We start from the raw sequence: 20,569 nt of genomic DNA on the forward strand, positions 1-20,569 counted from the left end.
GTAGCCGTCCGTCAATTTAGTAACGCCCTATCGTTGCTAATGGCAACCAAACAGTTCAATTTTAAAGCAAAAAGGGGAGGCTCTTGACGAGGGTAAGGGCTTCTTCGAGCGCCGGAGGAATTGAGATTTCTGCTTTTTATATTGTTGCTAAATAAATTCACTTTCATGCCATTGATATCGCGACTAAATGGAAGCATATTCTACACTTTTGACCAGTCAAACTATTCGTAGTTCTCTTTAGCAAACGTTACTTGAATGACTGAGTCTTGTGTGGCTATGGAAGTCGGCATGACTTCATCTATTTTATTGCCATCGTGCACGTTGTTATTGTAGGCTATTGTATTTTTATTTTTTACTATACTTCATGTAAGGATAGCAAAAGTGCACGACATAATATGTGTACCGCAAGGTGTCGCCATTTCCTTAGAAATGACTACGTTTCCTCGCGGGTACTGACCGAGCAAACCAATAACCGCACTCTTACTACTATTAATTAGTATAATATTTCATTGTTCTTTATTTAAATCTGTGATAATGCCTTTACTTGGAGATTACTACATTGGGATTTGTCATTTGTCTGTTTGTTTGTTTGTCTACAGAGTCGGAACTGATTTACCATTTCCATCCTTCGAGTTATTACATGAGCAAACATGCCATCAAAGACAAGCTCAGCCAGCAGTGGAAACGATGGCGCAGGTGGGTGTAAAGTAATCAAATGTAATATAATGAAATGGAAAGAAGGCCAAAGATGTTGAGAGCTGAGCTGTAATAAAATGAAAATTATCTTCGACAATCTTTGTAAAATAGAAATTCTTTGAAATTACATGAAAAATTAAAATTAAAATAAAAAAAGACTTACAAAGAAGGTCTATATCCACAGGGCCACTGCTTGGGTGCTCTAAACTGAAAAGACCCCACACTGTTTTTCATGGCCTGAAAAATGTCAACGGATATGAACGACAATGTGCCACGGACGACTAATGCCAAGTGTGAACGGCTGTTTTTTGTGCAACGATAATTTCATTCGCTGACGTATATTTGAGCGCAGGACTCGAGACTGCCTTTTTGTAGTGGTTGCAGTGTGGTGGTGGCACAGAGCCTCCAACCTATTTCACTTCCTGAACAATTTTCTGTATCTGAATTTTTAGATTTTTAAAAACAGAGCAGTGTGCATGGAAGAGTGTTTTATAAAATTAATATTAATACTTCCAACCATAAATAACTCACAAAATGAATTAATTTGCAGCGGCATTTCAACAATGCACATCACACACACATACTGTACACGCGCCCACCAGGGTTATTATAGTTTTCTAATTTTAATTATAGTTTTTATTTCGTTTTGAGCATTTTTCTTATATAAAAATTTGCTAATTTTAATTAGCTTTCAATTTAAAAAGTTTGATAATACAGGGTATACAGGTTACCAGTCCACTTTTCAAGGACATTTTCAAGGACAAAAAAAGATTAAAAATATCACTTACCACAGCGACACTTCAACGAGCCGTCGCTGTTTGTGTTCCAACAAGTATTAATTACTATTATGACAGTACAACACAGTGCAGTGTCATAGCGTTTGTTATTCAGTCATCTATTTTCTGAACCACTTATCCTCACTAGAATTTGAATTAGAATTAGAATTGCCATTATTGTCATTATACTCAGTGTACAATGTGATTGGAGAGCTCCTCTCTCCAGTGCAAATATAAATAATCAAAATAAAATAAGTGTTGCTGCGCTTATTAGGGATAATAATCTGGCGATAAAACTTCACTCTGTGTCGCTGCCTTTGTTACTCGTTGCACTGAAGCGTGTGTAATTTTATGGGGCCATTATTGGAGCAAAACTATTTACAAAATGCGTATTTCAATCCACAAATGTGTAAAAAGAATCCATACCTGTAACTAGAGTCGCATATGTGTACCGAGAATCTACAAATGCGTAATTGAAGTCACAAATGCGTGACAACAATTGGCAAATGTGTACATTGATTTGTATTCCCCTTGGGCCTCTTGATTGGCTGCGTTCTTACATGTAACTTTTGCTACAGTCCTGCCGTGCACGAGTCGCAAATGCATGAAGAGATTTGCAAATGCGTATCTAAAGACTTGTGTGGCTCCGTAGCGACATATTCTCCCCTCAGACCAGGCGAACTCAAGCAGCCCAACACCTCATTTGATTTCACATACGTTCAAAAGAACATTAGTCTCAACAAATGCAATATGTACATTTTTAAAAAAGTTTCATAACTCTGAGATAAATACATAACGTTTAACACATTTTTATGCCTCTTATTTTGGCGACGTAGGAAGAATGTTAAGCATTCCTTTGATGTGATCTGTGGAATCTTTTTAGCCTTAGGCATGCTCCGTTCTCACCTGTGGTTCTATTGTCATTGTCAGTCTAATTTACAACATTGCTTTTGGTCAAATACAGGTCACAAGCACTGTATAGTATTTAGTGTAGGTCATCTTACCTTGTAACCTGATTTGAAACGAATGGTTTTAGGGTCAGCAAGATGAGAATGACCCCCAAAGTGACCCCCTTCCCCCAAATCTCAATCGTGAAATTTCCAAAATAAACAAGTTTAAGTTTAAACACGTTCACTGACAAAACGTGGCCGTGGGGTAGGTTGGGCCATAGTGGTGAAAATAACCGAAAAATAAAAAACAGACCCAACATTTTCATGGTCTCTGGTAAGGTTGTAGGCTTATTTTAGGCAAAATCAGTCCATTAGTAGGATTACACAAGATGAAAGAGTTTGAGAAATGAGAATGCTCCACTTAAGTAATACACACAAAAGCAATGAAGTTACATTCTTCAGGTTTCTGGGACATTACACATCACACGCTCTTAATCTGTCAGACAAATATTTACTATGGCTACAATCACCAAAGTTGACGCTTAACCGCATTTGATGACGGGTGTGAATTTCCACTACAATGATTGGTGTGAGGTCTAAATGAGTTTAGTGGGAAGGTCGACACACCCAGCTGGGAAGTGGGTTTACTTAAGCTGTACTCCAGCATTCCCTGCATCCTTTCTGTAACAATGTGGACAGACTTTGAAGAGCGCGACCACAGGCAGGATGAAAACTGTCATTATGCAGCACCATGTATACTGAAGATGCTTCTGGACTCAACATGCTTGTAGACATCGATTATCAATAATGAAAAACTCGGGTGGGAAACATTTTCGCTCACTGTTTTGATATTTTAATTCAGGCATTTTTACGTGTTAAAAGAGAAATAAACTAGTTTCACTGTTACAAGCTTGAAAACAGCACACAGACCAATAAGAAAGATTTGGTTTTCATTCACATTCTGTGTGATGATAGCCTTAAGAAGCATAGTTGTCCATTTGATCCGAAAAGTAGGATCTCTACAATTTTGTCATAGTCTGTAGGGTCGACATTGGTATCTTTATTAGGTGTGTGACTTTTTAGCCCGTCACTGCAACCAAAAAAATAGCTATATAGCTATAGATAATCTGACACAATGTCCACCATTTCAAGCATTTTAAGATTATGCCTGAACTTTTTTTCAAGGTCACCCAGAGGACATAATTCCCATGGTCCTGACATCTGCTACCCAGGAGCACTTTGGTTGCATTGCTGATGAGGATGTCACAGCGGAGAACCCCTACAAGCTGCTGAAAAAAGATGACATCTTAGAGGACATGAAGACAAAAGCTGCAGTGTCTGATTTCAGCCCTGTGAAGCAGATTATTCTGGTGAGGCTTATCTTATTGTCCTATGAATCACTCGGACAATAGTTCAAAGACACTGATGATGCACAGACTCCCAAGTAAAGAGCTGTGGCAAAAAACATTTTTGTTTTAATTATGCATGTGTAACTTGGGATGTGTCAAGTTAGGCCGAACAGCACAGATTAGTGCCCAACTTGGAGTTTTTTTGTGAATCTGATTTTTGTGTACTTGTTCACATTACAAAAACAAATGTGCCTTTTAATATGAATGCTACGCGTTCCTGTTGTGACACACATGCGGAGAAAGCACGAAGTTGAGAGATGCCCCACCCCCACTCACACACACACAAAAAGAAAACCACGTAACGTGGTGCACTGTTTAAAGAAGTAAATATTGTCATCTTATTGCTTCTATGACCATCCATCCATTTTCCGTTCAGCATTAATTAACTAAGTGTCATCCAGCCAGAGGGACGGACGTGAACATACTGCTGGGAGTGCTGGAAACATTTAATAATGTATTTCCAAAATCAATAAATGGTGCCACAGACGCGCTTGTCGGCCCCACTGTCTCAAAGGTCAGATTACTGATGAAAGTAAATTTGTTTCATTAATTGATTAAAGTTTTTAGGGCATTTACTCAAAATAGATTTTTTTGCGGTAAATGTTCTAAGAGTTGTTTACAACAGGTAGTTTTTTTTTCTGAATTTATCTAATTTTCTATGTAGTAATTATTTTCATGTCAAAATATTTATTATTATTCCTTTGAGTTAAAAAAAAAACAATTCTTTAGATTTAAAAATGTATATTAAAAAAAAAAATCATGTTCAAAGTTTTGGGTTCCACAAGACAAAAAAGGTTGGGAAACACTGCATAAACTCATTTTGCGCTGGCACCTATTGTTTCTTGCTTTGGGTAAGACAGAGGCACCTCGACTGTTTGCCAGTCAATTGCAGATCACATAAAGACAACCAACCAACCAATCACGTTGACATTCCTAAGTATGGGCAACTTCGTATATTCAATTAATCTACTATGCAAGTTTTTTACCTATGCAATCGTAAGGAGAACATAAAAACTCCATCTGGTGTAATTTTTCATATGATACATACTGTACATTAAATATCCATTCTGTTTACAGGATTATCCAGAGGATGAGCTTTTGCTCGTTTATGATCGGGACTTCACCTATGGCCAACTGTTCTATTTGGTTTTGACACCAGAAGCAAAGGAAAGAATCCTCAATGTAAGTCGATAGCCTCTTTGCTCAAGTTTGTATTTTGTTTTCTTAATGTGCCTATAAGTGATATAGTCTTAGACAGTGCATTTAGTGTTGGCATTTTTGTCCCGTTTGTTGTTTGTTCTGAAGCCTCCTGAATCTGAGCCTGAAGAAGAGTTAGAGATTGAAATCAAAACTCCAGAACCAAAGGAATGGATATCACTTGGCAGCGAAAAACAAATAGATGAAGAATCTGTCAAAGAGACACGAGGAAAGGTGCTTAGAAAACAAGTTAAACATTAGAAACATTTTGTTTAATTCAGGTCTCCTCTGTTCTGTCTCCCTCATAAGTTATTGTACAAGTTCTCCAGAGCTCGGAGGGATTTTGGGATGCCGGTCTCTCTTTCGGACCGCAATGTTATGGATGCAAAAGATGGCAACCTGGAGTGTGTGTCCTACCAAGACAGGCGATTCAACATCAAGCTGCTACAGAGGGATTGCGCGGTGCAGGCTATACCCATACTCCAGAGCAGCAGTGCCCAGACACAATGGTACAAATACGTTTCACAAGCATAACTTACATTCCTATAAGTCAGGGGTCCTCAATCCTGTTCCTCGAGGGCCGGTGCCCTGGAGGTTTTCCATCTCTCTCTGCTGCAACACATCTGATTCAAATGATCAGATAATCAGCAAGGTCTGCAGAAGCTCGAGAATGATCGCTCAGGTGTGTTGCACCAGGGAGAGGTAGAAAACGGGCAGGACGCCGGCCCTCGAGGAACAGGATTGAAGACGCCTGCTATAAGTCAACTCCAGTGGTTCTACTTTTCACAAAGTCCTTCCTGAGCCAATGTGGCAATATCCTTTTTTACAAAATAATGCCAGAGCGAACGAAAGTTACGGGCATTCACAGTATTAGTTTTTGGCCTTGCCACTGACATGAAGGATGGCCGAGTGGTCTAAGGCGCCGCGTTCAGGACCCAGTCTCCCCAGGAGGCCTGGGTTCGAATCTCGAATTTCCCCATTGTGGGACTAATAAAGGCAATATTATTATGAATGCAGATTCTCTGAAACGTTTTAGGACATAATGGACCGTTGATGATGAAATTCCTGAATTCCTTGAAATTGTACTCATTGTACTCATACCACACTCTGACAATCGCAGGTCTATTCTACTCAATATTTTTATACCGTGTTTCTTCTAAAATTCATTATTTAATGGGTACTGGGTATATTTTAGTCAGATTATACACCCTAGGCTGCTTGAATTCACCTAGTGAGCAATATCTTTCATGTACATTACAGGAAGTTTATGAGAAATAACTGTACACAGTACACGCCAGGAGAATTGAGCAGAGATGAGAAGGAGAACACCACTCCACCGAGCTTAAGTGATTTTTGCAATACAGTGACAAACAGGTAAAGCAGGATTATACAGTGAGTCATTTCGTTTCTCGAGCATATTTTGTCTTGATTAAACTCATCCCCTAAAACGTCCTCTGCGACTCAGCATGAAAATACTTATCAAAGCTTTCATAAAGTGAAATATTTTTTCATGTTTCACGATGTTTGTTGTTGGACCACTAACCCCAGCTGCTAAATGCAACTTCCTTCTTTGTAGGGTTCTGCATGCCCTTCAGCAAGAGGAGATTATGAACGTGTTCAAAGATGACTGGATGGCATTGGGGACAGAAACTGAGGACATTGACTGGTCTGGGAAGGTGTCCGATGTTTTGATGCTGAATCAGGCCTTTTCTGACCCGAATTACTGTCCGGACAAGGAGATCATCTGCATGCACTGGCATCCCACCATTCAGAGTAAAGCTCATTCAAGGCACCTGTTTCTTTCCCTCAACAATTATAAAATGTTTCCAAATGGTGGACATACACTGTCACAATGTTTTATACTGATGTGACATGTATAGACACTAGTACGTGATATTGATGCTCTGGTTGTTTGTATGATCAAAGTTGTCTTTAAAAGCGGCCATCAGTGAAGCTGAGCCATGCGTAATGGATGGAGAGAGGGGAACCAAAGCTATCAGCGTGGAATTTAATATAAATCGCAGTGTTTCCAGTGTCTTTAATTACAGTGCTACTGATGCTATAGTGAAAACTGTTCTTTGTCTGAGGTTTATTTGGGTAAATTTATTTGTTGTTGCTTTTCAAGGTGTGATCGCTGTAGCAGTGACAGAAAAGAAGAAACAGCAGTTGACCAGGTCTACTGGGCCTCTCATAGTTTTTTACAGCTTCTCTGACCCCACTCATGCCAAGGTATGCAAAATTGAGTTGGATGTGCATTCTGTTGACAGTTGTTAGTGCTGTGTTCCATAGAATATATCCCGACACCCAAACCAATTTTACTAAAGAATAACAGGAATGCAATTTTCTCACGCGTGAAAAATTATATATGTTCAAATTATTCAAATAGAATTGCAACTTTTGATCGTTACACTAATAAAGAGTATTTTTTTCCCACTAAAAACATGTATTCACCTAATGGATAGAGAAAAGTAAAGAATAGAGGAGGATAAAGTCAAATAATGTGAAAAAGATCATTATTTTCCTGTGCGAAATCTGAGAATGTTTATTGACTGAACGCAGATACTCTGATCAATAATTGGTGGCGAGAGAGCGCAATATAATCCCTCTTGATGATTCTTGTCTTATCTGATCCATGTCATTGTCCGTTATAGCTCCGGTCATATTACCACAATATTCTGTAACAGTTTAAAGTGCGGATGAATATGTAAGTAGTCTTGTTGTCCAGCTATTAATATCACTGATGTATTTTAACTCATCTATTCAACCAATTTTCAAACCGCACAATGCTGATGCTGAGTACTAGCAACTTTGTATAGCCTCTCTGGACGTCACCCAATATAGAAGCTTTTTATGCAGTTTGTTTTGTTGATTAAAAGATAAACTATCATTAGACAAGCATATGGAATTCCATCTCATACTGTGCATGAAAATGTCATCTGCACTGACCATGTGTGTGCACGTATTTTTGTGTTGCAGATTCTGCTGGAGTGCCCAGATGACATTCTTGCCTTTGAGTTCTGCCCGTCTGATCCAAATATTATTGTTGGCGGCTGCGTGAACGGCCAGGTGCTTACTTTCACTCTACTTTGCGTCTCAGCCTTGCCTGCCCCTGCTGCTTTTGGCCTTGGAACACCTTTCTCTCTGCTGTTTTCATCAATTTGCTGCTCATGCTTTGTGAAGAGACATTGCGATAACCAATAACTGGTATGGAAACGTGTATTCTTTAGGTCGTATTGTGGGAAATATCTGCTTACATCGCTCATTTACACCCAGCCCCACATGGTCATAAACATGAGTCTATCAAAACTGACATGCTGGTAAGTACCCATATTCTGTCTCTAATGAGCACTGTCTTCATATAATAATACACAGTATTTTGCCAAGCGATATTTTATTACATGTGGCTTTTAGTACCCTAATTGTGATCTTATGATGATGTCAGAATGGTTTAGTCAAGTATGGGTATGGGTGCTTAAGAAATGCTGTGTATCGACTCTGACAACTGATGACAGTCCATGGTTCCTCACTGTTTCATTAGATGGCAACGTGACTGTATAATTAGTCTTTTTCAAACAAGCCACATCACACCTATGTCTAAAACTTAATCAAAGTCAATCTTAAAGCAAATCTAAATGATTTAATTCATCTTGGTGCAAAAGGAAAGAATATAATTAGGTTGTCTTCAAACATCTTACAGGTTGTCACAAATTCAGAGTACAGTATTTCATTTGGCCTAACATCAGAGCAATATTAAAGACAATCAGAGGGCCGCTCTGTCCTGCGAGATACTTTGGAGTAAGTAAAGACAGAGAAAAAAAAGGCAAATGGCCTCCCATTGGATAATAAATTGGGCCAGTCCATTAAATAGCTCATATCTATCTTAAAGAGCCAAATCATTAAACAGACAAATCTCCCCTGTCACCATTGACTCGGCAGCTTTATTTAAAGAGACACATCTGCCCACATTTGCTTTATGTGCTTTTATTGTCCCTCTAGTTGGCCAGCTGTCGCCATCCCTCTCCCTGCTTCTTGTTTTTTCCTTTGCCTACTCCCGCCCTCTCCCTTCATTCTCTTTCTGCCCCTGTTTGCTATTCATTTCCCAAAGCCAACAGCATCAGCTATCACCCTCCAGCTGTTACGCAAACCCCTCCACCTTCACCTACCATCGCAGCTTGTCCCTGAAGATAACAAACAAGCGTGCAAACAAGACTTTAGTTCTATATTGAGGCTCGTGGAAGCGAGAGGCACCTGTGGCATGTTTGGCAACCAAATGAATAAGTAAAATACTTGAATTTGGAGGCATTCACCTTTCCCACCACGTGACTTAGTTGGATGACGTGATGAGCTCAATTGCTAAACGTCAGTATAAAAGTACGATTGATGGATTGTGGCACTCTAGCTTTGACCAATACTCAACTCACTTCACTCCTGTCCCCCCATGCACAATCCATTGACAGGGCCTCGAGGACAAGAAACACAGTAAAGCTCCGGTTGTGCGCTACAGCGCAATGTCTGGTGTGGAGAACAGCCACAAGGCACCGATTACAGATGTCCACTGGCTGCCTCAGACATTTGAGGTACGGGACACTTAGGCTAAGTGCACGTAATGTTCCTGGAGGCCACGACAAGAACATTTCGGGCCATCATTAACAGAACTGGATAGAAATGAGACAACGCAGTGGGACAGAATGTGCAAACGTGACAGCCCATGATTACTACGGCTAGATTTTTAAACTGACAAAAAAAATTTCCCATGGCTGTCAAAGTTTGAATAAACTTAGTAACCTTAACCTTAGTCGTTTTTGTTGCACAATCTTCTGAGACAATTACTGCAATCACATAATTTTTGGAACTTTCAATGAGGCTTGTGCATCTCTTAGCAGGTATTTTGGGTCACATGCTTGTCTATAATTTTTTTTTAATATCCTGACAAAACTTTTGCTTCCCGTGGTCCATGTTTAGCGTATTTACAAATCATGTCACCTAACAGCTCACTGACTACTTGTCACATTTCAAATAGGTCGACTGCCTGCTTGCAAGTTTGAAGACATCCGTGATTCTAATTCGATGGCTCACTTTGGTTGTCTCACTTTTGGTTGTCTCTATATGGTAGAAAAAAAATGTCAATCTGGTGGCACCATCATTTTTGTCAAGGCCTGTTTCATGAGTTAGTTTTAGAAATCTGTTGAAGAACAATCCAAAGTACTAAAATTCTTATTTAGTTTGTCTTTTCTTAACAGAGGGGTACCAACATTTCTGTCCACATGTGTATAGGGCTGGCAAGATTAGACAATCAACTCCATCGACTGGTAATTACACAGTCGATGCTGTCCTTTATTTTTTAGTTTTGCTTTTTATGCTGTTTTTCTTTTCAAACTGCCTTGTCTGCCGCTGCTTCTGCTGGCTGCCCGTATACCTAGTAGTGGTAATCCTCCTAATCCGTGATGTAAACAAGAGCACTGCGACTAACGCAGTGTCATGAACAGAATAGGAAGAGAGCAAAAGCATCAATTGGCGCCTTCAGATGAGTTCGGCAAATCTCGGCAATTACCGTGGCGGACATTTTGTTTTGTTGAGAGAAGATTCGCTTCCAGGTTCATGTTAATATTGTAAATTATTTTGACAAACACAAAATGAAGAATGAATCATCCAAACAAACAAAACAAAAGGTGATTTAAAGATGTGAATGCATTAAGGCATTATGCTATGGAATGAGCTGATTGCCATCAACTCAACTTCATGAACCCTTTGGCTTCTTCACATAATAAGAGGATGGAATGGGTTTAATGATCATCCAACTCTGACTGGTAATGTCAATGCCATCAGATGGTTAGCATGTGACTTTTTTACCACACACTTGTTGAAAAGTTCAAATGGAAGGGACCGTATAGAAAATGGTAGAACTGAATGGATGGTGTTGAAATTATAAAAGCCCTTGAGCGTATGTGAGTACAACATTCATTCAATTGTGACAGTTCCTCAGAAAATGTGCTCACGAGAACGTTGTTGCTAGATTTCTCCAACTGTTCTTGAATATTTGATTATTTCATTTTGCTCAATCCCTATCAGCGCAAGGGGAAAAGGGTGCAGGATAAAGCAATCTCTGCTTTACAGACAACGCTCACTCAACAAATCAAGATGGGGGATTTATCCATCCATCCATTATCTGTACCGCTTCTCCTCACAAGGGTCGCCGGGTGGAGGGTGCTGGAGCCTATCCCAGTTATCTTCGGTCAGTAGGCGGGATACACCCTGAACTGGTTGCCAACCAATCGAAGGGCACACAGAGACGAACAACCATCCGCGCTCACACTCACACCTAGGGCCAATTCAGAGTGTCCAATCAACCTGCCATGCATGTTTTTGGAATGTGGGTGGAAACCAGAGTACCCACACAGGCACGGGGAGAACATGCAAACTCCACATAGGAAGGCCGGAGCAGGAATCGAACCCATGACCTCTGCATTGTGAGGCCATCATGCTAACCAGTTGCCCGATGGGGGATTTTTTAAAATTTCTTTTTTAATTCAAGTGGAGACCTCGTTTTGGTTTTACTGATCAATTCAAAACTTTTAAATGAGACAAGCTCCTAAATCAAAGCAAAAATTTTTTGATACATAAAGTTGACATTTTTTTATTTGGCTTTATTCTATTTCCTACTTTATTCATCTGATTCCATTATCTTGTGCATTCAAAAATGTTTTATTCCCGAGAATAGTGGAATACCATATAATTATTTTTGTACTCAGATACTTTCATTGTATTCATGGTGCCATCGTTGTTGGTTCCATTTTAAAATGCACTAAATATTTACAGCTAAATATGGTAAGGCCACAGGGTCGCCTTCAAAGTTGCACAATCACTTATAAACATGTCAGAAATGCTTCTCCAAACTTATGTCTTAAATCCACCCATACATTGATCGTCTTCATTTTTAATTTGCACATACCTTAAAGAATTCAAGCTGAAAGCTAACGATGGTTACAAAAGAGCAGCTGCTTGCTGGTGTGATTTGTTGCAATTTACTTACGTAGAATCCGATAAATCCACATTCAGGTATGTTGTTTTCTTTATTTTTACATTTGAACTACCTTACAAAACTGAGGCTGTCCAGATAACATAATACCACAGCCTTGTTCAAATAAATCCTTGGTTGACTTGGAATGCAATATGAGTGCCCTTGAACAAGTTCAGTAGTTGCTCGACATGTCCAGTAGTTCTAAAATTATTAAATACAGTATGATCAGGTTCTTCTCATCCTTTATAATAATCCTTGAAACCTGCTGCATCTGGATTATTAAAAAAAAAAAAAATCACAAATCATGAACATTAACAATTTAATATGCCTTCCTCAGTTCCTTGTTTGGTAGCATATTCATTTCAAAGTTTTCAGCTTGATAAATATTTGTTGAATTTGTAACTCTTCTTGACCTCTGATTAGGTATCTGCTCAGGGCGTTCCAGTGGAGAACACATCCAATATTTCTGTTCAGCTTATCACCTGCTCCCCTGACAGGTAAGTCATTAAAGGAAGTTAAAAAGGGGGGAAAAAAGAAGGAAAGAAATTTAATACATTATTGATAATTTTACATGGAATGATGGCGTCTAATTAGAAGAAGTTCATCTTTGTCGTTGCCAAGGCAACATTAAGATCATCAACTATGTTTGTTTTATAATGCAATACTGTATACACAATATTTGGATTGACTTTTTTACCTTCTGTATTTCTCAGAATTCATTCATTTATATTTCATACATCGACTCTTATCAATCTGTTGAGACTCTTAACAATGTGCTGGTTTAACAATGTGTTTCAATAGCCGTTCTAAAGATAAAATAATATTAATGTCCACATAATGTCTTTTTTTTTTTTAAACTGTAGCTCTTTAATGTTCTGGGATATCCGAGTGCCAAAACAAGCGCGCCAGACCGCACCTGAGAAGAAACAGAATGATTCGGAGAATCAGATGGCGAATTACAGTGACAACAACCCTTTCAAACACTTGGAGCGGATGTGGAAACCCTTCATCACGGTACAGCATGATGCAATGATTTATATCACGTCACAAAATAGCTGTCTTCACATTTCAATTTATTTTTTTGAAACTTTGTTTATTGGGTTTTGCACATGAATGATTGTGGCAATCCATTTACAAAGTGCAATGTTTCCGTTTTAGAATAAAAATCATAATAAGAAAATGGTCTGTGAAGCAACACTGCGTATACAATTAACTTACATAAAAATGGGGCAACTACACTGAAGAAATAAAATACAATAAATGAAAACAAATAAAAAAAGGAGGCTTCGGAAGCATCCAGGTAATGGTGGACTCCAAAAGAGACAGTGAGAGGCAAAACTATAATTTCTACTCTATTCTGCTTCAAACGTATACGTTGGTGGAGAGCAGCAGATCTGTCGTTTTAGCAAATCCATGGATTTTTTTTTTTTTTTTAAGAATAAAAAAGTCAGTTAAGTTGTTCATTTTTTTCTGATGACTTAAGCACATTTTTGTATCTACTGGTTATTTTTGCAAACTGTTTCACACGCAAAAAAATACCAAAATGGCAAAACATCATAATTCTATTGCAAAAGCAAATGCATCTTACGTAACCCTTCAAGCCTTCGTAAATTTTGTTTTTGTACAAAGCACACAATGTGCCAACTACCGAGGAATGTTTCAGGTCATACTTTTGTCATCGTTCTGCATAAACAGGGATCCATATTTCAAGTCTTTCCATTCAAGGTGTTAAAAAGAATTTCTCGTCGAAGAAAGTCGCACCGAACTGAATGAAGCTTTATGAGCCTCCTGAATGAGGTCCTGACAGTCACATTTTGAGTGTACGGAGAAGTGGACTTGGACTGCAGTAAAACTGTGAGGGACATGAGACATGTTGAAAATTGTGTGTTAATAAAATAATCTATACGGATTCAGTAGAATTGATCAAATGTTTTGACCTCATTTTCTGCATGCTGAACTGAACAAAGGCGAATTATTTTATATCTGTTAACAATTCCACCTCTATAGACTTTAAAAGGAGAACATGTGTAATGTTTTCCATACCTATAGTTGACCGGATGAAGGGTGCTTTCATTTTAACGGTAATCAAACATACATTTTCTTGTTTTAGGTTCCTTTGGTAAACATGGAAAGGAACGGCGATTACGCCCCAATAAAATTCAGCCTTTACCCCTTCACCAATAATACTATTAACAACAACGCCACAATCTCAGGTGAGAGGTGAAAGTTATTGCTTTGTGGTTTTGATTCTTGAGACTGCACGTGCCGCAATTTTCCTTGGTTACTACAAGTAGTGTTTCCCAACCAGGGGTTTGAGAGCACATTGCAGGGGGTATGTGGGAATATTTAATAATTTCCCAGACCTGTGACAGAGTTGTGCCAAAATCAAAACATTCAAGCTCAAATGACTGATGAAAAGAAAGTAAAACTGTGATCAGAAGGCAGAACCTTATTCATGTTCAGGATTTCAGGATCGGCTTTGGTTGGCAGCGAGCTAAACTTGGAGACACTTATTACTTTTTAAGTAAGAATCTGCTTTACAAATTAAACAAAGGTTTTATTGATTGATTGATTTGTTTAAAAAAAATCAGTGTATATCCCCTTTAAAGTCATTACATAGCAAAACGCAGAAGCATTCTCCTGAATTACATTTCTCAACAGTTTACTGAGTCCATTTGTTTTGTTTTTTTTTACATCGCGATGACTTTGTGATGCTCAAGAAAATGGTGGTGGTGAAGGCTCAGCAGTAACTCCAGACTACAGTCAGCTACAAATACCCTCAGCCAAAGGACTTTTACCTGTGCCAGACATAAATACCAAAATTTATATTGGAACTCAGGTAAATATCCCTGAAGCCATATTTATTCTCAACATACTGACTGCACTAATGTTCTTGGATAAACACTTCCCAACCAGCAAAAAATTTCTCATACTGTATTTCTACCTTATCAAGCACTGGCATTATTCCAGTACATGATTTGTACTCTAAACTCATCAATTTGTGTTAATGTTGTGAGGCAAAGATTGCCATTAACGCTTCAATGCTTGCGCATCTAAATTATTAATTGTTCACTTGATTTAACCATATTTAGTGGCAGCAAATGCCTTCAAATAACAAAATATTCTGCTCTTTTGGGGCATGTGAGTTCTTGTCTTTCAGCCAGAACCAGTATTGGTTCTGAGGTAACATGCACAAAAACTCAATTGTGGGCAATTGAAATACTCTGCCTCCAAGTTAGATTATGCTTTGCTCCAGAGGTTAATATGCATGAATGCTTATATAATGCATTGTAGAGTATTTTTTTTGCCTTTGGAATTTCAAGACAATAGTGGACAGCACTTAAGAACACAGTTCAAGTCCTGCTTAGGACAAATGTTAACTGGCGACTGATGAGTGTCTCTATATGTACATAATTTCTTTTTCCAGGATGGGGAGATTGTTTACACCGACTGGAAAATGGACAAAAATGACCTTGAACAACTGCTTAGTGAGTTACGTTACACATTGGATGACAATTAGTGCAACATTTTAAACTCTAAGAGCCACTATTTCACCTGTAATTTGAACTATTTAAAAGGAACGCTATAATTGTGACGCAAAATCAGTCAACTCAGTACACTTGATGCTGGATGATAAACACCAACTTTTCTCATGTGTCCCAAGGTCCCAAGCCCCTTCATTTGTTCAGAATCCACCCCTGCTTGGTTAATACAATAGAGCGCTCGCCCTTTTTTAAAGACATTGTCTTGACTGGAACATCACTGTTTGGAAGCTGCAATATTGCCATTTGGAAAGAAGGAGTGCTGGTAAAAAAGTTGTTAGTTTGACTAAACAAAGACATTCATTTCCTTTCCCTGGTTGTGGTTTTTGAGTTTTTCCAAACCGACTTCCAGGACGGCCCCATTTTCCTGTTCCCGTGCTCGGAGGGACTTTATACTTCAGCATGCTGGTCTTTGACCCGGCCTGCAATTTTCTTCATCGGGAAAGGGGACGGAAAAATTGAAGTGTGGAACATTCTAGAAAAGTCAGGAGCAGCTGTGCACGTGCAAGAACACATGACCAATGGCAAGATAACCTCCATGAAACCATGGACGATTTCCTGTGAGTATACAAATATGATTTAGTTCAGTTTCACAAAATTGCAATTATGAAATACACCTCATGAGTAAATATCGTTGCTGCATTTTTAGGTCCTTGTAGTATTAAATTCCTTTTGAGGTATTTAAGTACTGTAGAGGAAATAGCTCTCAAATGTGTTAACGTATACAGAGCATTGTCTGGCAAATTGTTTCGACACAGCTCCTGTGTGTAATGTGTGACAGTTTCCATCATACTGCATCTCTACTGCGGACAGTTATTCCTTTTTCTCTTGTGAGCATGCTGGTGTTCCTGCATTCATGTTTTTGCTTTCTGGTGATATTATGATGGTGTGATGTGATAGTGCCTCATGAGATTTTGTTTATTGAAGAAGTTTTTATGGACGTTTATATGATTGGTTTTATGTTACTCCAGCCAAGCAGCACTTCCTGACTTTGGCTGACAATCTTGGAATAGTCCGTGTATTTCAAATCCCACCGGTGTACTACATTGCTTCCAGGAATGAGGTGAGACAGTTTGTCATGCAAACAGAACGTCTTTTTCGATATTATTTTTAGCAATCCCAACCAAATTTACCTCAGTGCAGGCTTGTTTTTGTTCCGTCATTTTTTATTTGTCTTGAGTCGATGGCCTATTGGGCTAATCCACGTTGACGAAGAACGAATGGATTTTTGTGTCATACAGTATGTCAAGCAGACATTCCAGCTTCAAACTGTTTCTTTTTTCTGCTCTCGCATGTTTGTAGAAATTGAACGTGGGGAAATGCATTAATCATCAGCAGGTGAGGCTAAATGATCTTTTGAAGAGGAAAGAAGAGTGGGAAACCCAGAGACCGCCATCAGAGGAGCAAAAGAAAGCGGTGAGATCTTGATTTGATACTGAAACAGGTAGAATTCAGAGCGAGTCTTTGCCAGTTAACTCTTTTAATGGGTGTGCATCAGTTTTGATATTGAAATTGTAGATTATATTATGTATTGATGTTCTGTCTAACATAATGATTAATTCATAAACATGGAAATCCTATGCCCCATTACAGGGAGGCGTTTGTCGCATGTCTATTGACTAATTCTTGAAACCCTTCTGGGGAAACCTTGGTTATTCTGATCTTGAATTGTCTCTCTACTTAATCCCACAGTATATGGAAAAATTTCTGTTTATTGTCAATATCTAGAAGTGTACACGGAGATGGCATGCATGCGTGAATGTATGTTTGTATTAGGCGTTTGCTGATCTCCTTATCGAAGGTATGCTTTAGGGACTAAATGGTATTTGAAAAGTGCTTGAGAATATGTAAAATAAACTGAAGATCACACTAACCTCAAGTAACTTTATGAACTCAGTTTGTGTATTTCTAATTATGTTTTTATACACTACTTGTATCATTAATGATTGCACCACGCACACACACTCACATTTTTGTTTTAGTCTAATCGGACATACATTGTTAATTCATCTCCTGTCTTCTGGTGATTAGTTTACTCTAAAACAGACCACCATTGTCAGTTACTCTCCTGTCTTCTGGTGATTTAGTTTAGGCTAAACAGACCTTCATTGTATTTTAATTTCTTGTCTCCTGGTGATTCTTGAGTCAAGCTCTAATAAAAGCAGAGCCGGTGGGGGAGAGAAAGGAGGAGGAGTCACGAGGAGCGGCTGCGAGCGGGCGAGCTGCCTGCGCGCTTCCGTTTTGTCCCGCTCTTTCCCCCACCGGCCGGTGGAAATTAATACCATGTCTGGTTCCTCCTGGACGCTCAGCCATCTTTTTATTTCGGCCGTTACCTTTAGTAAGTTATTTCAGTAAGCTCTCCCAAAAGGCGTCAGGGCATTTAAACCTAACAGAATATTTCTAGGGGGGACAGCATGACAGATTTCAAGCAGGAGAGGTTTCAACAGTAAAAACCATAGTAGAAGACTAGACGGAACTTGATTTGGAGTCATTGAAGGTGCACGAGGGCGGTTGATGATGTGCTGCCCAAGTTTTGAGCGGGCTAGCAGCCTGTTCGCAGAGTCACCTGACTCTGACCAAGACCTCGTTAGGTGCCCCAGTCAGGACATGCAGGCATGGACATTAGCGGGGATCACATGAACGTTTTTTTGTCATTCCGATTGAAATCATTCTGATTGAAGATCACAGGACGACTGTTTGTGATTGTTTCCATATAAAACTGATAAAAAACTAATTACAAGTAGTTTCAAACAAGCTCCTCTTTCTGACAGCTTTGGTTATAAGCTGATACTTTCAAGTGTGCCACTGCGCATTTCCGTCATCACGGAGTATGTCCAGTCCGGACGCATGCTTCATTTACATTCACACATTTATTTGTATTAAACGCCTGATGAGAATAAAAATGCCTCATGTTTACACCCCATTCAGAATATTCTGACCCGATCAAGTCCGTTCCATTCAAGATTTTATTCCAAACGAGTGCTGTGGTTAATGTTGATTGTTAATCCGATTGTTGCCCATGAAAACCTTTATTTAGAAGTTTTGGAACAAACCATCTTTAATGCGCTTGTCTGAGACGTCAGTATGCGTCTTTTTCTTATTCCCGGAAGCGAGCTGAAGCAGAGCAAACAAAAGACATGGCTAGAAAAGTGTGGTCTGGAGGATACGTTGCAGCTCCGTTTGGAAGCGTTAACTCGACGTCCGTAAAAGCACAAAAGAGATATACGCGAAATAATGCAATGTTTTAAAGTAGAAATGGATGGGGCGATGTTTTGTTGAGATGGAAGTTGATCCTTCTTCTTCCACTATTATTTCTGGAAAATTTGGTCATTCTGTGCATCTCAAAATAATTGGTTTGATCAAAAGTGTGATGTGTGATCAATATATTTTGTTTCAATGAAAAGAGTGCCTCCGATTAGAATAATAATGCGAACTCTGATCGGATTAAAGAAATTTTATTCTTGTATCCCGATTGAAGTGTATGCATCACTTCTGTGCTTATTGATGAAAGGAATATACCATCTCCTGAATGGAATTGCATTCTGATTTGGCCAATTTATTCTGATTGAGGTGTTCATAGGAAGCATTTCTTTCTGTTTGGTCATTCCGATCGGAATACAAGGATCCGCGTAAACCCGGTTAGTGATCAGGGCATAGATGAAGATCTTGACATCTGAGTCAGTGACTAACACTGCGTTAAGGATAATTCTTTCATTATTTGTCAATGCAATGAAACAAAATGCAACAACAGAATGTTTCACAAATTTTTTCATTTTAATTCTTCCTTATTATTTTCTAAAGGAGTCTGAGAAGCCAGGGACCCCAACAGAAGAACAGGATGAAATGAAGGAGTATGGTAATTTTCTCGCACTTGAAGAAACCATCCTTAAAAGCATGGGCCTGGTGCCATAACAACACACACATGGTTTGTATTTTTACTTGCAAATCATTTGGACCATCCACAGACACGTTTTTTACTTTCAAATGTACAGGTTATATTTGATTATTGTTTTTTTTTTTCAGTTAAAGGCGCAGTCTGTAATGTTAAAGCTGTTAGCGACATTTGAACGTTGCCTCACTTCACAATCCTGCAACCTACCCTTGCTTCCCTGACTAAAGCAACTCCCTCACAAATGTATACCCGACATGCAGTTGTACGTACAAAGCGTATTTTCTACACGCAACGGTTCGCTTTGCCCAATTCGCTGAGGAGATTGAGATGAACTTTTGGCTCGCGACCACATCACAAGCACAAGGGCCTGACTAAAATCAACCTCCGGCCTTTGTTAATTGGGCCCTTTTTTAAAATGTGTCACCCTCTCCAAAAATGGGCCTTCGGCTGGGCCAATGTACCGGATCATTCCGCCCCTGGGACGGACTGCCCAGCCCTGAAAATTAAATCACAGCCATCAATTGTGGCCAGAGAGTGATGATTTATTTATTTTTTTAAAATATAATTTGAATAATATTCTATTGTCAGGTCACCATTTTAACATCTGACTAAAAGTGGTTTACAAACTACTTTTAAACCAAAAAATGTAAACATTTTAAAGGTAACATTTTCGCATCTATTTAATGTTAACAAATGTTGAATTATTAATCCTTACGAAACTGAACAAATATCATTTCATATCATCTTCAGGGTTTCAAGTCAATTTCCTCCCCATCCAATTCTGTGAGATCTTATTTCTGGGCAATGCTATCCATCAGTGCCTTTTTATTTTCTTGGCTTCTCAAGGTTGCAGCTTGAACATTGTACATCGGAAGGAAGTCATTTTCAGGCTGATTTAATTTCATGATATGGATCTGTTGTTGAGAGCCTTGTCATTATTTTTCTTACTCATTATTTATGGCTCATTTCACATGCTGTTGATAAACACATTTTTCATTAAATAGACAGTTTGAGACCTGAATCTGTATTAAAGTTGTATAACTGTTGTCTTAAATTCAACAGCTATGACTTGACCAGCACGCTATTCAGCTGAGCAGTTTCCTGTCAGCCAGTCTTCATTGCTGTACATATTATTAAACAAATGAAGCA

At 38.8% G+C, this 20,569-nt stretch overlaps 1 protein-coding gene across 1 annotated transcript; it reads left to right on the plus strand.

Moving 5' to 3' along the window:
• Window positions 1-75: 75 nt before the first annotated feature.
• On the plus strand, window positions 76-20,223 carry dnai3 (dynein axonemal intermediate chain 3). Its single transcript, XM_088313520.1, has 23 exons — window positions 76-92; window positions 600-696; window positions 3,548-3,732; window positions 4,849-4,953; window positions 5,077-5,202; window positions 5,278-5,477; window positions 6,229-6,342; window positions 6,545-6,741; window positions 7,094-7,197; window positions 7,945-8,034; window positions 8,196-8,285; window positions 9,426-9,545; window positions 12,410-12,483; window positions 12,850-13,000; window positions 14,097-14,199; window positions 14,707-14,825; window positions 15,414-15,474; window positions 15,651-15,793; window positions 15,881-16,088; window positions 16,500-16,591; window positions 16,831-16,944; window positions 19,330-19,453; window positions 19,552-20,223. The coding sequence occupies exons 2-22, from the start codon at window positions 651-653 to the stop codon at window positions 19,438-19,440; spliced, it is 2,553 nt and encodes an 850-aa protein (XP_088169646.1). The 5' UTR covers window positions 76-92; window positions 600-650; the 3' UTR covers window positions 19,441-19,453; window positions 19,552-20,223.
• The last annotated feature ends 346 nt before the right edge of the window (window positions 20,224-20,569 follow it).

This window comes from Idiotropiscis lumnitzeri, chromosome 13, assembly GCF_059441095.1.
Source record: "Idiotropiscis lumnitzeri isolate Australia: NSW breed Sydney's pygmy pipehorse chromosome 13, RoL_Ilum_1.0, whole genome shotgun sequence".
Classification (NCBI taxonomy): domain Eukaryota; kingdom Metazoa; phylum Chordata; class Actinopteri; order Syngnathiformes; family Syngnathidae; genus Idiotropiscis; species Idiotropiscis lumnitzeri.